General features: G+C 36.8%; 1 protein-coding gene across 2 annotated transcripts in view; it reads left to right on the top strand.

Moving 5' to 3' along the window:
* The window catches only part of XRCC5 (X-ray repair cross complementing 5), a 62,664-nt gene that overhangs the window by 25,910 nt on the left and 21,765 nt on the right, over window positions 1-14,989 (top strand). For both annotated transcript variants that reach the window (XM_083349854.1, XM_083349855.1), the window contains exons 12-16: window positions 1,791-1,881; window positions 4,621-4,754; window positions 6,849-7,045; window positions 8,690-8,783; window positions 11,143-11,212. In XM_083349854.1, coding sequence (XP_083205980.1) covers window positions 1,791-1,881; window positions 4,621-4,754; window positions 6,849-7,045; window positions 8,690-8,783; window positions 11,143-11,212 — 586 coding nt within the window. The remainder of the gene's footprint in view (window positions 1-1,790; window positions 1,882-4,620; window positions 4,755-6,848; window positions 7,046-8,689; window positions 8,784-11,142; window positions 11,213-14,989) is intronic.

The following is a 14,989-nucleotide window of genomic DNA, read 5'->3' as shown; positions in this document are numbered from 1 at the left end:
TTCAGTTTAATATTTTCAAAAGATTTTAGATCTCACCTTGGTCTAATAGTTAAGGCTTTTCATTTTGAATCTGGATCGATTTTCAGAGGAGTTTTTAAAAAGTCTTTATGCAATTGCTATGCCACTGAAATAAATTCTGCATCACTGTGAGGTTTGTATTACACATAATAGTCGTAACTAAAAAATAATATACTTCATTTTAGGGTTGGTTTTTTTCCTCAGAACAACATGTGAACCCACCCCTTACGGCTTGACATTATGTATGAGTCAGGCCATTATGACTCAGTTAGAAACCATTATGATTCATTCAAGAAGCCACTTTTATATCCTATTATAATACTTTACAGTGGGTAAGTCCAGCAAAAATATTTGTATTGCTGTGTCATCTCTGCAGCATTTACATTTAGCAATGGGGGATGTACTAATAATTGGTTTGAATAGTTATTTTATTTTATTATTTTTATTTCTAGACTAGTCATAAAAGTAAAGTAGAGCAAACATAATGAATAAAAGGAATAAAATAAAGCAAAACACCCCAACAATTAATAAACAGAAGGATGCACCAGCTAGTTTCTAAAAACTATGACTGTCAATAAGAATTTTGCAATCTTCTTAAAAGATTTCTGAGATTTGAACAAGCCATAATCTCATAATAATAGGAGCAGTTAAATTAGTGTTAATTGATGCTATGAGTTTCAATGGGTATTGGCTATATACAGCAATGGGTATTATATAGTAGCACGTGTAATGGAGAATCAGTTCTGAGTGCAGAAAAGTACAGCGTTCGTGTGTAAGGTTATTCTATCAGTTGTCAACCTAAAGGGTAGTGCCCCAATTCATGCTAAAGTAAAAAAGAAATCTCTAGGAGCAATCTAGGAGGCAGAGGCAATTATACTCTAGAAAAGGTAAGGAACACTGCTTCTGTCAGTATAAATATCCAAGGCTTGATTCATCTAGAGTGAAATTATTCAAGATGGTCACTGTCAAGTTCTTTTGATGCATAGAGTCAGATATGAAAGTAAATGATTTAAGATTGTATGAAGGATTGAATACAAGAACAAAAGTCTCTATGTATCGAGAGTGGTTGATACTGGTTATAGTCTTCAGAGAAATACAGCACAGACCAGGATGAAGATGGTGATATTTTGACCCTGCCTTTTTTATAAATAACGCAAAACAGCAAGCATAGCTAATCCTCCTTCCTCCTATTCTCCTCACAATATGAACCCTATGACATGAGTTAGGCTGAGAGAGAATGATAGGCCGGTCATCGAGCCTGTCTTCCTACACGATTGTCAATGCTACAAACATTGGATGTTTTTGCTTTGACAATATAAGAGGCAGCCTTTTCCTTTAAATTGTTTTGCTCTTAGAATTAGATGAAGCTGGGGGGCCGAGGAGAATGTTTCCCCCAGTTGTTTTTAATAAGATAAGAAATGGCATGAGGCTTTGCCCTTCAAACTGATTGGAGAATGTGATTTATGACTGCTAATTGGAGGAGGGAATTGTGCCAGATATTAGGTACTAAAGGGAGGGGAATTCAGATCTTGGCATCCCATCATGCCGTGCCAACACTTTGTTCTCATTATTATAGACTTTTTAGAATAAACAATGCCTGAAGGTTCTTTGAAGTGTTTCATTAGTCAGAACCATGACAACGATATTGAATGTTTTAATTAAATAATTTAATTTCTATTATTTGGGGTTTTGTTTTTTGTTTTTTTAAAAACATCCACAACATGCTTTTATTCCAATTGCCTTTTCTTCCATGTTCTTCCATTTTGTTCTAGTGTTTGGCTTATGTGCAACTACCTTATATGGAAGATTTGAGACACTACATGTTTTCCTCCTTAAAAAATAATAAAAAGTGCACCCCGACAGGTGAGCTTGTATTTTGAATCACATACCTGTTCTTATCTACTCAGAAGTAATTTCCATCCACATTAACTCTTCTTACCCCAAAGTACACAGGATAAGATCTATAATGTGTGGCTCCTTTATTCTATTAGAAATCATGGTTTCTCGATATACATTCAGATGTTTAGATTATTTTCCAGATGTTTTTGTTTAGTTTTAAGCTTTCCATCCTGTCCAGTCTTTTCAACTCAATTAAATTAATATTGTATCTACTTTGGGTGGGGAGAAAGGAAGCATTGGCACTGATCTTAAAAGTGCCTAAGGATAATCTCGTTAGTTCACCATTGTTCGACTCCAACAAATCCTTTAGTTGCTATGAAAAAGAGTAATCAAATCTAGCAAGGGGAGGGCACAGAATATACTGTTCAACAGTCTGCTAACTGGTGTCTTTCATCTGATTGAAAGAGTCCTTTGTTGTATTTGTACAACAAATGATGGGCTTGTGATACACTGCTTAGTCTGAGATACTTTTTTCCAGTGAACTGCGGGTCTGCCCTCCCTCTTCCTAAATTATTACTGTTACTCTCCCGGTCACATTAACATTGGGTTTGGTATGTGTGTGTATTTCTTATTAGCAGCACTATGCATTGAGACATTATCAAACCAGGATTCCCTTTGTAACTGGGTTCTCTATCATTTACAAGATTGAAACTATTTAAATGGTTGTTGATGTGCTCTATGTAGAAACACAGGTTTTTTTATTTTTATTTTAAGCCCTTCTCCGAAGACTCAGGGTGGCTTACAATCTAAAGCACAAATCAATGTGCTTAGCAATAGCCTTCATTCTATGTATATGCCTGCTTATTAGGGCTTTCGGGGGGGGGGGCAAGCGGCATTATTACAAAGTCAGCTTAATTGCCCCCAACAATCTGGGTCCTCATTTTACCTACCTCGGAAGGATGGAAGGCTGAGTCAACCTTGAGTCTGGTGGGACTCGAACCTGCACTAATTGCAGTCAGCTGGTGTTACTTAAGGAGGCATTAGCCCACTGTTCCACCAAGTTAGAGGATTGTTCTGTTTCAATTAGTTTGGGAGTGATTATGAGCTCTAAACTGTTGGTTTTTTAAAAAAAAGATGAAAAAAAGATTATTCGTTATGCTAAATGTAGTTGGTATATAAACAACACTCCTAAAGTACTGTAGTGTTAAATATATATTTAGGAATAAAAGCTGTCAGATGAAAGACAAGCTTTTTCTTAATGGGAGAAATGAGAATGCTGTGATCAGAAGAATGAAGATAATCTTTTGAAGAAGCTTGACATTAAAATAATTCCTTTATTTGTATTTAAAAACATCATATAGTGAGATATACATGGCAGAAAAATAGAATGAAACTAAGCAGAAAAGTGATATCTTTCAATATTTATGCAGAAAATCCCAAGAGAATTTAGCTTTGTAAGCAAAACAGGGATGATGTCAGGAAATATCTAGAAATTGCCTGTTGATTATATTCATTGTATATATTTCTGTGCTTCTGTGCTTCGCTTTTTAGTTTAGTTTGATATGGCCTATTTATGATCTGTAATAGGGTTGTACTAGAACTTGGGAGACAGAGCTTCAAGTATCCACTCAATGGTCCAAATTGGATCATTCTCAGCCCATCAAACTCAGTAGAATTTAGTTTTAAAAATTTAAGAATTTTTGTTATAGGGATAAAAATTGAAAACCAAATGTTATTTATACAAATGACACATAGTCTGAATCTGTTAGGACTAGAAAGAGGAGGAAGCAGCAGCAGCATTCTGGAAGAGTTTTCTCCCTCCCCAAAAGAAAGAAAGAAAATATTTGATCTTTTATGATAGATTTTGAATTGTCTCATGGAAGACAAGAGGGAGACAGTAGGCAAGGTTCAGACGTTTATTTGGTTTCAGCTCTGGACAGCTGACAGGCGAACACAAACCGGCTTTTATAGAGAACTGTCAAAACATAACAACCAATCAGGGGACCGTGCTTTCCCGCCACTGGGGCGGCAGCCAATAGCCTTGCGGCAGTCTGACAGCTCCTGGGGGCTGTGTTTACTCGGCTGCTAGGGGAATCCTCCAGCTGAGCGGCCGGCTGGCTGGAGGACCTGTTTGGGAACCGGCACGCTGACAGCTCCGGCGGCTGTCAGCTGGATCGGTCTTGGCGCATGCAAGATTGTTCCCGGCAGTTCTTTTGACAGCTGTCACTGTCAATGGCTGCCTGCGGGTTTGTGCGCATGTGTTGTTTCTTCCGGCAGCCTTTTGACAGCTGTCAATTGTCAACGGCTGCCGGGTCGGGGTTTTCCCAAGATGGTTGAAGACTCCCGGGGGTTTGGTATGTAACAGATTTCTCTAAAATACAGGCTCCCCTCTGGGTTTATGGAGTTCATCTCCCAGAATTCTCCTTCTAGTTGGCCATTCCTGAAACTTATTGAGCTCTGCACATCTGGAGAGGGTCAGGTTGGAGAACACGGTCTTCAAAGAGGAGTCAAAGTATAGTACCATTCTTTAGGCAAGCCTTTAAATACTAATGGTTTTGCTGCATGTTCTTTGCATTTTTATTTCTTTTATTTTGTATCTTTATTATTTCTACTTTTGTTGTGTCTATGCTATGAATTGCTATGCTATGAAATGTTAAATATGAACAGAGATGTAGTGTGTACATTGAGTAAATAAATATATAAAACCGCAGAAAAATGGTTGCATCTTATTAACTATTTCCCTATCTTTATTTGATCATCCAGAGGATCAGCTGTCTGCAGTTGACTCCCTGATTGATTCTATGTCATTAGTTTGTGAAGATGATAGTGAAGGGACCATTGTGGATAGATTTAAAACCAGCAAATTCCCAAATCCTCTGTTTCAAAGATTGTACCAGGTAAGATCCTAAAATTTTCCCTCATTCTTCTCAGCCAGATGGGTTATGTGACCAATTGGGTTCATCTTGTGTGAATTGACTGATTTTTCCCCCCACCAATGTAACTTGAGAAAACTCTATTGGGGCCAGCAGGTGTTCAGCACTAGCACTATGGCTGTGTGAATTAATCCACCTTATTGTCTTCCTTATATGCCCTGGGCCCACCTCACTAAACAGAAACGACACAGAACCCCCACAGTTCCCTCAATTCCTGGGCTCTGTTTTCTGAGTTTGTGAGCTGCTCATTATGCTAAAAAATCCCAATTGCCCAATAGACCAAAAGAATAACTTAAATTTAGTGGCTGGAAAGATGATTAGACAACTCTTTGAATAGAAGTGAGGAAATAAAGTATGTTAGTAGAAAACTGAAGTTGGGGGATTTCTTTCTGAGATTTCCCCCCCTCTCCTTCATCTGCCATGAGGGTGGGATCAGCATCATGTCTGAATCAAATAATAGCATGACATATTAAACTTTGTGAGTTTTAATTTATGTTTACTGAAAGACAGAATTTCAGGGGTTGCACAACACACTCTATAACACAGTATGTAGCCCACACTGGCTGGGTTTTCACAACTTGTTAAACACACCCCCCCAAAAAAAAACACCCCAAAAAACCTCTGATCAAGGTTTAGATTGATTCAGATCATTTAATTATTAATGAGAGCAGAGTCAGTGGAAAGGCAAAGCCTTCCTTTTAAAATAGTAGGAGTAAATAATAAAAACAACCACAACAATGCTAATATCAGTAAAGGAATTAAAATTTATAAGAACATAAGTAACCACCAAACCCATGAACACCTTCTGAATACCTTTGCATATATGAAATACCCAGGTTATTCTATAATCCAAAATAAAAAGGGAGAGGAACCCACCACTTTATTGGAACTGGTTCTTACCCAATTTATATTAACATGCCTGTTGATAACAATATAAATTATAATAGCATGAAACCAGCTCCCCTGTGCAAGAATGAAGTACGATTATTATTGCAATAAAAAGCGCTGTTATTTTTTATTGATTTTATAGTAACTTCTTTGTTGTGAGTTGTTGAGTGCAGGGTGGCATCCAGGTTTAATAAATTATTGTTATTGTTGTTGTTGTTGTTGTTGTTGTTGTTATTATTATTATTATTATTATTATTATTATTATTATTATCAGCATACTTTCAGTTTACCCCAGATTCTTTGTGATTTGCAAATTAGCAATGTGTATTGACAGAATGCTGTGTTTGTGTATTTTTGTGCATCAGGAATCACACATTACAGCAATTCACATTAGCTATGTAGTATTTCCTCCTCCAATACTTAATCCAGTGACTTCCAAGTAGACTAGCCTATGCACACATCCTTCATTACGTATTCTAGTCTCACAGAAAAACATGAAGGATACATAGAAGAGATCCACATTTCAGTATTGCAAAGACCGGACAGCTTCATGGGAATTTACTGTAGAGGAATTGAGGGCTTCACCAGTGAATCTAAATGTGAGAGGCTTTAATCATTACTTTTTGCTTTATCAGGAAATATATGATAGAACTAAATTCTGATGCAGCAATATTTTTATTATTGTATTCTAGTTTCAGTCCAGTGTTTCAATATTAGTTTCACAAACGTTTAGGTAAAAGATACATTCTTTAAGCTTCTTCTTGAACTTCAACAAAGAATGGAGAAGTTCTACCTTCAATGGGAAGTTGTTCCATGGTTTTATTTATTTATCAGGTGTCTATACAATTTTGAGTAATCTAATGTGGATTCAGCAATGGGAGCTTGACATGCTGACAATAATGACCATGAAGGTTTGCAACATTTTAAAGCTTTCATCGCAAACCATATCACACAACATCACCCACTTTCAGAATATAGTTGGGGACAAGTTCACATTTGTCCTCTACAGCAATCTTACTCTGTATTCATCAAAAGGTATCTTCCATCATGACAAGAAAAATGCAAAATATACTTTTCATGGATTGATTGAGACATAGATAGATTGATTCATAGATAGATCCACTGATTTACTGATTTGACATTGCTTATTCTCTTGTGATCTTTCATCAGTGCCTGCAACATAAGGCTTTTCATCCTGATGCACCTCTACCCCCCATTGAAAACTACCTCTTAGACATGTTGGAGGCTCCTCAGGAAGTGACAGAAAAATGTAAGGCTCCCCTTCAGAAAGTAAAAGCTCTTTTTCCTTTGAAGGAGGGAGGCAAAATAAAAGAGCAGAAGACAGCTCAGTCCATCTTCAAAGACAAGTGAGTTAGCAGCACTGCAAAAATAGTTCTTTAGTTGTTTTTCGTCTTTCATCTCCTCTGTACTTCTTTCTGTAGGGGGCACATCACTGCCTCTTGTCTGATTGGGCTGGCCCCAAGTGCTTGTTCAATAACTTGGTATGGGAAGAAGCTCTTAATGTTCTAATTGTATGTAAAGCTAGCTTCTGTCTTTTGCTTCCTTAAAGACTTTTAATGTCAGCTAGAGCTTTTTAGTGGAACAATAGCAAGGGGCAGTATCTGGCTGAACAGGGCTGGACTTGGGTAGTCAATACTTGTATGAGAGACCACCAAGAATTCTAGGCCTAGGCTGGTCTGGAAAATAAAGAAGACACAAAAAAGATCCCTGAATGTTTTGGGATGGCAGATCCTTTTTTGTGTTACAAATATGCATTTTATTTCTCTGAAGTATGTCTCGAAGCTTATAGATCTCCAGCATTGGTCAAGCCTCTTTAAATTTGCCAATGGCATTATGGGTAACGGTTTTTCCTACAAACAAATAAGCATCTTAAGTTTGTTTAAGGGTTAATGTACTTTTTTTTTGAAAATTCATCTACCCACCTAAACATAGGGTAGAAATATTCATACTCCAGCTTTGGAAGGATATACATCTCTGCTCCAAAAAAATCCAGATGCTAATATGTAAGGGGCAGTCATTAAACTTTTCCTCAGAGCTAAATTGGACTTGCTCTTTTTAATGAGTTTATACTATAATTTTTTACACAGTACTTCAAGGGTTTAGTCCAGTTGCACAAGAATAATGAAGGATCAACACATTCTGGAGACATGGAATTTTTTTTCCTCACAGGAAAGGAAAATCTGGCATGAAAACGAAATCTTCCATTTGCATATCCTGTACTATAAAAAAAAATAGAGGACCAAACCACAAGCAGGCCTTTTGTCATAGTTATTATATATGTACATAATGTTCGCTTCTTCTGTCTAATGGAGAGAAGGTACAGATACTGACATTAAAATTGCATCTTGCTAAACCCTAAGGCTTGTTTTTAGGAAGCAAATTTGGATGTTCTTGAAGGTCATCCAACACAAGAGCATATTTAATTGGGAGTTTTTCTCATAAGTATGACAACTGCAAAAAGATGTTTAATAAGCTCCTAAGTATGCTAATCTGAAAGATGGTTTAGAAGTCATACCGGGTTTCTGTGTACAGAAGTACTTGGTAGCTATCAGTTTGAAGATGAGAACTAGCAAATTACATTAGAAGGGTAATTAGATTTTTCCCTTAAATATAAATTTCCCATTATTGCTAATGTCAATTTAAACATTAAAAAAGAATATGCATACACACACAAACACACAGACACACACACACACGTCTAGAGGTTATATTAGTAAAATACAAACACAATAATATTTGATTTTCAAGTATTTGGAAAAGCATTCTGTAGTTAGTGCTGTAGTTTGGGTGGACACTCATCATTCAGACATCAAATTTGATTCCTTATTTTTCAGAATAAGCTCTGAAACAAGGTATATTTTGGAAGGAGCTTAAAGGAGAGTTGAATGCCTAATATGTATCTTCTAAAACTATTCCCACAGTAGATGTTATTACTAGATAATATATCTTAGGAAGAATTTCTTCAGATTGATGGTTTTATCTTGTTCCAGTAATGAAGATGGCCCCAATGCTAAAAAGGCAAAAACAGAAGATGGTGAAGCCAGTTTTGGGATTGCAAGCCTCTCTGAAGGAAATGTGATTACAGTAAGTATTCTTGGCAAAGATTCTGCCAGAGAAGAGGTTAAATTGTCTACTGTGTTAAAGATGTCTTTTCTTGAGGCAAGCAAGTACCGAGAACTGGATGATTGGCCTATTTCTTAGGCCATATCCAATGTCTCTTTGGTCATTTTTTCCCCATATAGTTATCCAATATAACAATTGAAAGAGTGTTGTAGATTATTAATCCTCACCTGGGTAAACTGAAGTGCCTATAAATGGTTTCCTCATAATGTGCCTTGTGAACACACTTTCAATTTTAAATGCAGTAGCTTTAGTGATTAACAAAGCATGCAAACTACATCCTATTCTGCAAAACCATGATCTCTCTTTAGGTATACATTTTCTTTAAAAAAACATTTAAATGGAATATTTACAAGAACACAAAATAGTTCCTTAAATAATTCAGCCTTCTGTGGATTTAGAACCATTAGTTGTATGCTTCCTCAGCAGAAAGATGTATATAATGTAGAGATGGGATTGTGGCAAATGCTGTTCAGTATAAGGAAATGCAAAGTGATGCATGTGGCCTCTGAAGACCCAATTACACACATGGCTCTTAACATACATATTCATGGTTACAAGTATTGATGATTCTGTATCCTATCCCAAATCACAGAGAAGTGCCTTAAATACTTGACGAAATGATGAAAGATGTTTGTGAGTTTTCCTGATGCATCTATTTGTCCCTTATATAACACACAATTCTGGACTTGATTGGCATTGGCTCTTCTGCTGCTGCTTCTGCTGCTTTGTCAGTTTTGGCTCCTGGAGACTGCTTGAACAAATCCTCATAGGTTTTTTTGGCAAAGTTTTTTTTAAGTGATTTGTCATTGCCTGCTTCCAAGGGCTGAGTGAATGTGATTGACTCAAGGTCACTATTTCACTCTTTACAGTATTAAACTAATAAAGGAGAATATTTGTACCTCAGGGTTGACATGAGGGGTTCTTGGTGCTCTCTGAGCTTGCTTGTTTTCTTGCAGACGTTTCATTACTCAAACTAGGTAATGTCATCAGTGCTAGTAAGGAGTGCAGTTTGTTGTCAGTTTATAGTTTATGCTGATCTGGGTGCTGATTAGATTAACTCCAAGGTTAACATCAGACCAACAATCGAGCAAACAATGCCCCAATCAAGAAACTGCCAAAGAAGCCAACAGCAAACAAAGAATCTCTAAGACCACCCCCACCAATACTGACAGGCAAGCCACTAGAATATAAACTCACAGCAAACTGCACTCCTTACTAGCCCTGATGATGTTACCTAGTATGGGTAGTGAAACGTCTGCAAGAAAACAAGCAAACGCAGAGAGCACCAAGGCCCACCCACCCCTTACAGTATTAAAAAAATAAAACAATTGTTCCCCATATAAGAATGTTTTAAGTAGCCCTTGTTTGAAATTAGCCCTTACATGTAATTGGTGGAAACTAATTTTTGGTTTCTGTATCAATTCTATGTATTCAGTGAAATACATTATTTCCTCTGACCTCTTAATTTCTATAGGAGCTATCTATGGCTTAGTCTTTTTTTTTTCACCTGTTATTAGCTCACATTTTGGAATGCCTGAGTTTAAAATATTCCTAGAAAGCCACATGGATGTTTGCTCTTCTAACTTTAGATGGCTATGGCAGCTATTTTATATCCATTTAGCTGGTATGCTTGGCTTGTAAATAAGCACAAGTAAGAGTGAATAAAGGGACGCGGTGGCTCAGTGGGTTGGAACGCTGAGCTTGTCGATCAGAGGTTCGGCAGTTTGGCGGGTCAAATCCCGAGTGCTGCGTAGCAAAGTGAGCGCCTGTTACTCGTCCCAGCTTCTGCCAACCTAGCAGTTCGAAAGCACGTAAAAAATGCAAGTAGAAAAATAGGGACCACTACGGTGGGAAGGTAACAGCGTTCCGTGTGCCTTTGGCGTCTAGTCATGCCGGCCACATGACCATGGAGACATCCTTGGACAAGCGCTGGCTCTTCGGCTTTGAAACGGAGATGAGCATCGGCCCCTAGAGTCGGAAACGACTAGCACACATGTGCGGGGGAACCTTTACCTTTAAGAATGAATAATTAACTTGCAATTTGGGAAAAGTTGCATATGAAAGCAACACAAACCTTTCTTGTAAACTTTAGACTATGACAATTTCAGGTGAAGGCGTCATATTGTAGATTCATCTTACAGAGCTCTTCCTTTCAAATCCTGCTTTGACCAAGATATTGCACTTTATGAGTATCTAAAGGCCTATTTGATTTAGCTAGAAATGAGAAAGGTCAGAGTTAAGCTTTGTATTTCATTAAAATTTGGAAGAAGGCTATGAAAGCTGGGGCAGAGGACGTGAGTCTAACTTAAGTATTTTGTAGGTTGGAAGTGTCAATCCAGCAGAAAATTTCAGAGTACTAGTGAGGAAGAAGAATGCTGACTTCAAAGAAGGTAAATGGAAGTTTATTTGTTTGAAGAAAAACAGTGACAATACTCCTGGGATCCAGGTGTCCTGACTCCAAAATTGCCATTTTAAAAAAATATTCAACCATGATAGTCAGTGATACTGAGATTTAATGCAGAAATCTTTCTAAGTCCAGGTGAGTCATACCGGTATGTTCCTCGATGTTAACTATTTGAATTGAATCCCTTATCTTTCTTATCTTGAAGAAGCTAGGAAGTATTAGAAAAGTATTAGAAAAAATATTGGAAGTATTGATGAAAATGGATCCCTTCACTTATAATAAAGTTATGTTATCTGTTTAGCCCAAGGGACGCGGTGGCTCAGTGGGTTAGGACGCTGAGCTTGTCGATCAGAAGGTCGGCAGAATCCCGAGTGCCGTGTAACAGAGTGAGCGCCTGTTACTCGTCCCAGCTTCTGCCAACCTAGCAGTTCGAAAGCATGTAAAAATGCAAGTAGAAAAATAGGGACCACTACGGTGGGAAGTAACAGCGTTCCGTGCGCCTTTGGCGTCTAGTCATGCCGGCCACATGACCACGGAGACGTCCTCGGACAAACGCTGGTTCTTCGGCTTTGAAACGGAGATGAGCACCGGCCCCTAGAGTCGGAAATGACTAGCACGCATGTGCGGGGGAACCTTTACCTTTACTTATCTGTTTAGCACTATTTATTTAGAATTTAATCCTACTTTTAGTAAGGTTTTCCTACAGCAAGTTTGTATAGGAGTGTAATTCTAAATTTCTGCAATAATATATATATAATGTATATACACTGTATATTATCCTAAATTTTCTAAATATGTAATAAATAATAAATTGTTGGTTTAGTTTCAGTAAAAGCCTTTTGTAACATATTCAAAACACAAGACATATAAGAATTGTTTTCTATATGTATTGCTATTCAGCATTTCTAGATAAATGTATGTTATTTTTATAAAATCTAAGATGTGATTAAGAATAATGGCTACATTATGCAGACATCTTTTTCAAAAAAGAGATATTACCACCAATTTTAAATAAGAATTGCTTCAAATTTGTACACTGGGTGGTGTATAAATAAAATATTAAAACTTAATATATAAAAAGAGGCAAACATTATTAAAATTCATTGTAAGAAATTAATTAAAAAGCAAGGGGAGGGCTTTCATAGCACTAACCAGCCTCACAGCTCTGTGCTCCTCTGTACATCCCAAGGTTTACTTTATAAAAGATTTACTTTTATAATATATTAAAATTCATTCTCAGAAATCAATTAAAAGGCAAGGGAAGGGCTTTCATAGCACTAACCAGCCTCACAGCTCTATGCTCCTCTGTGCACCTCAATATTTACTTTATAAAAGATTTACTTTTATAATAAGATTAATTTATAATGATTTAATTTTCTGCATATACAAACATGATGGCACACGCTCCAAAGCTTTTTTTGTTGTTGTTGCAATTCCATGTGATCCATGAGAGTACACAAATATGGTATACTGCTGGAACTGCTGATATTTTAATCAAATCAAGCAGCAGAAATATGGTTAATTCAAACACAGGGTTTGATGTGCACATACACAAAGCTTGGCTAATGAAATAAATAGAGCATTAGGATGATTAGATCTGCAAGAAAGGGCATTTTTAACATGCATTTATTAAAGTAAATTCAATAATGCGAAACTGTTCAGCTGTCTCAGAAGCATTTGATGTCTGTGCTTAATGCCTTGGATACTTAACACTAATTTACCAACAATTTACAGAATGGTTTATAATTACAAGGAAGCTTCTGTCAATTGTGTTCACCTTCTCATTAAGAAAAAGAATATGGTGATATTCTTAAAGATTCCTATTCAGTAAATGAGAATTTTACATTATAAATAGGGAAACTTAGCTTCCAATACAATCTACTAAATACATTATGTTAACTTCCTGAACTAATGTATTTTCATTATTATCTTAAGGATACAATTAATTAAGTTAGTTTTCTTCTGATAAATGTTTATTTTTCCATTTTATATGGGAAAAATGTAAAAAGAGTGGAAATATTTTTTTTTCTTTAAAAAGAAATCTCCCTTGTCCATAACTTGGGAATACATTTTACTGTACAAAATATTTCTGGTGAGATTCTCAGACATTGTTGCTTCCCCTCTTTTGCAGCAGCTTAAATATGGCCTACTGAAATTTTTAAGACACTTTGGCAGTTTATATGTATATGCTTCCAAAATTGGCCACAGATTTCTTAGATCCTGACTCTGAAATGGCCCTGAAGGGTAACGGTGGAAGGTGTGTGTGTGTGTGGGGGGGGGGCGGTAGCTATACCTGAAGAACAGAGAGTGTTTTTATAGCCCTATAAACATATATTTGTGATACAAAAAAAAACCCATGATGAAGACCAGACAACAATTGCATTTCTAACTTGCAAAATATAGAAGGCGGGGAAAATATGAAAATCATAGCCTCAGAACCAAAATTGAAAAGGGACAAGAAATATATATTACCCTAGTTTGTATAACACATTGAACCATGAATTAAAACACTATCCATACTCCGTGATCTAACCTGTCTTGGTTCAAGTGGGTAGCAGGCTCTGCATGTTTGACTGTCTTTTAATGGATCCTTTTTTCCCCGGTGCTTTTTTGTATTATTATGATTGTATGATTGCTTTTACGTTGCTCAAAGTCATCACAGAATTGGACAGCCTTGTACATTTCTAAAATACATAAAGTGTCCATTCAGTAGTCCAACATGTACATTGTGGTTACAATCTGATGCTGGGTTGAAAATAATACATTGGATTTGTTTTCAGTAGCTTTAAAAGCCATGAAAATAGGTCAAGTGGACCCAAACGAACTGGAGGTAAGTTAAGAAGTGGCAATAGATTAACATGATGTAAAAAGCAATGATGGAGTGGAAAATGTGCAGGTTGGAGGATAAGCAGTGAAATAAAGTGAAGATAAAGATTGAAGGCCAACTCTGGTGACTATCTGAATGTCCCCATGTTGTTTTCCTGGCAACTTTATTCTGGAGTGATTTCTTTCTTTTTTTTTTCTTCTTTTGCTTCCTCGTCTTGTTAAAACTTCTTAACCAGGTTTTGTTACCTTTTCAAGATCAGCTAAAGTTAGCTAAACAATGCTGCTTCTTGTGACATTGGAATAAGATGAGAGGCAAATTAATGCACTGAGTTCTATGCAGCTTGGAAGATAATATACAGTAAGTGAATTGACTTCAGGGAGAAGTATCTTATAAATGCTAAGAAGTGGTGATAGATGAGTTGTCCTGGACTAAATTGAAACCAGTGTTTGTGAAGCTTTCTCAGCTACTGAGTGGTGAGTAAAGTTGCCAAGGTTTTTTTTTAAGAGGACAGTGTTTTAATAATTTTAGCAAATGGTTCCTAGTGCCATGCATATCTGTATTTGCTGGATTTGATTTCATGTCATTGTATCACCAACTGTGATGGAAACCAGTTAGATGCTGACTGACAGGTAGCAGCCCATCATGTCTAAAAGCCCTTAATTAAGGAGGGCTGTCCTAACCCATTTTAGACAATTTTTGGAGCCCGAAACCAGATTCACACATCCATGAGACCTGCACCCCCAAAAATGGGTGAGACCATGAACTTGTGAGTAAGACCCAAAGGGAGAAATTAAGTGAGAATAGAGTTAAAATGGTGGAGTGCCAATTAACCTTTTAAACCCAGATTAAAGAATCTTTTCTTCTTCTCAAGAACTACTTGGACATCTACTAAGGGGATTGTACTAATGATGAGAGGCTGAAACAAGAAATGGGTGG

This window comes from Vipera ursinii, assembly GCF_947247035.1.
Source record: "Vipera ursinii genome assembly, chromosome: 1".
Classification (NCBI taxonomy): Eukaryota; Metazoa; Chordata; class Lepidosauria; order Squamata; family Viperidae; genus Vipera; species Vipera ursinii.
Note: the sequence above shows the minus strand (reverse complement) of the source record. Positions and strands in the feature narration are given on the sequence as shown.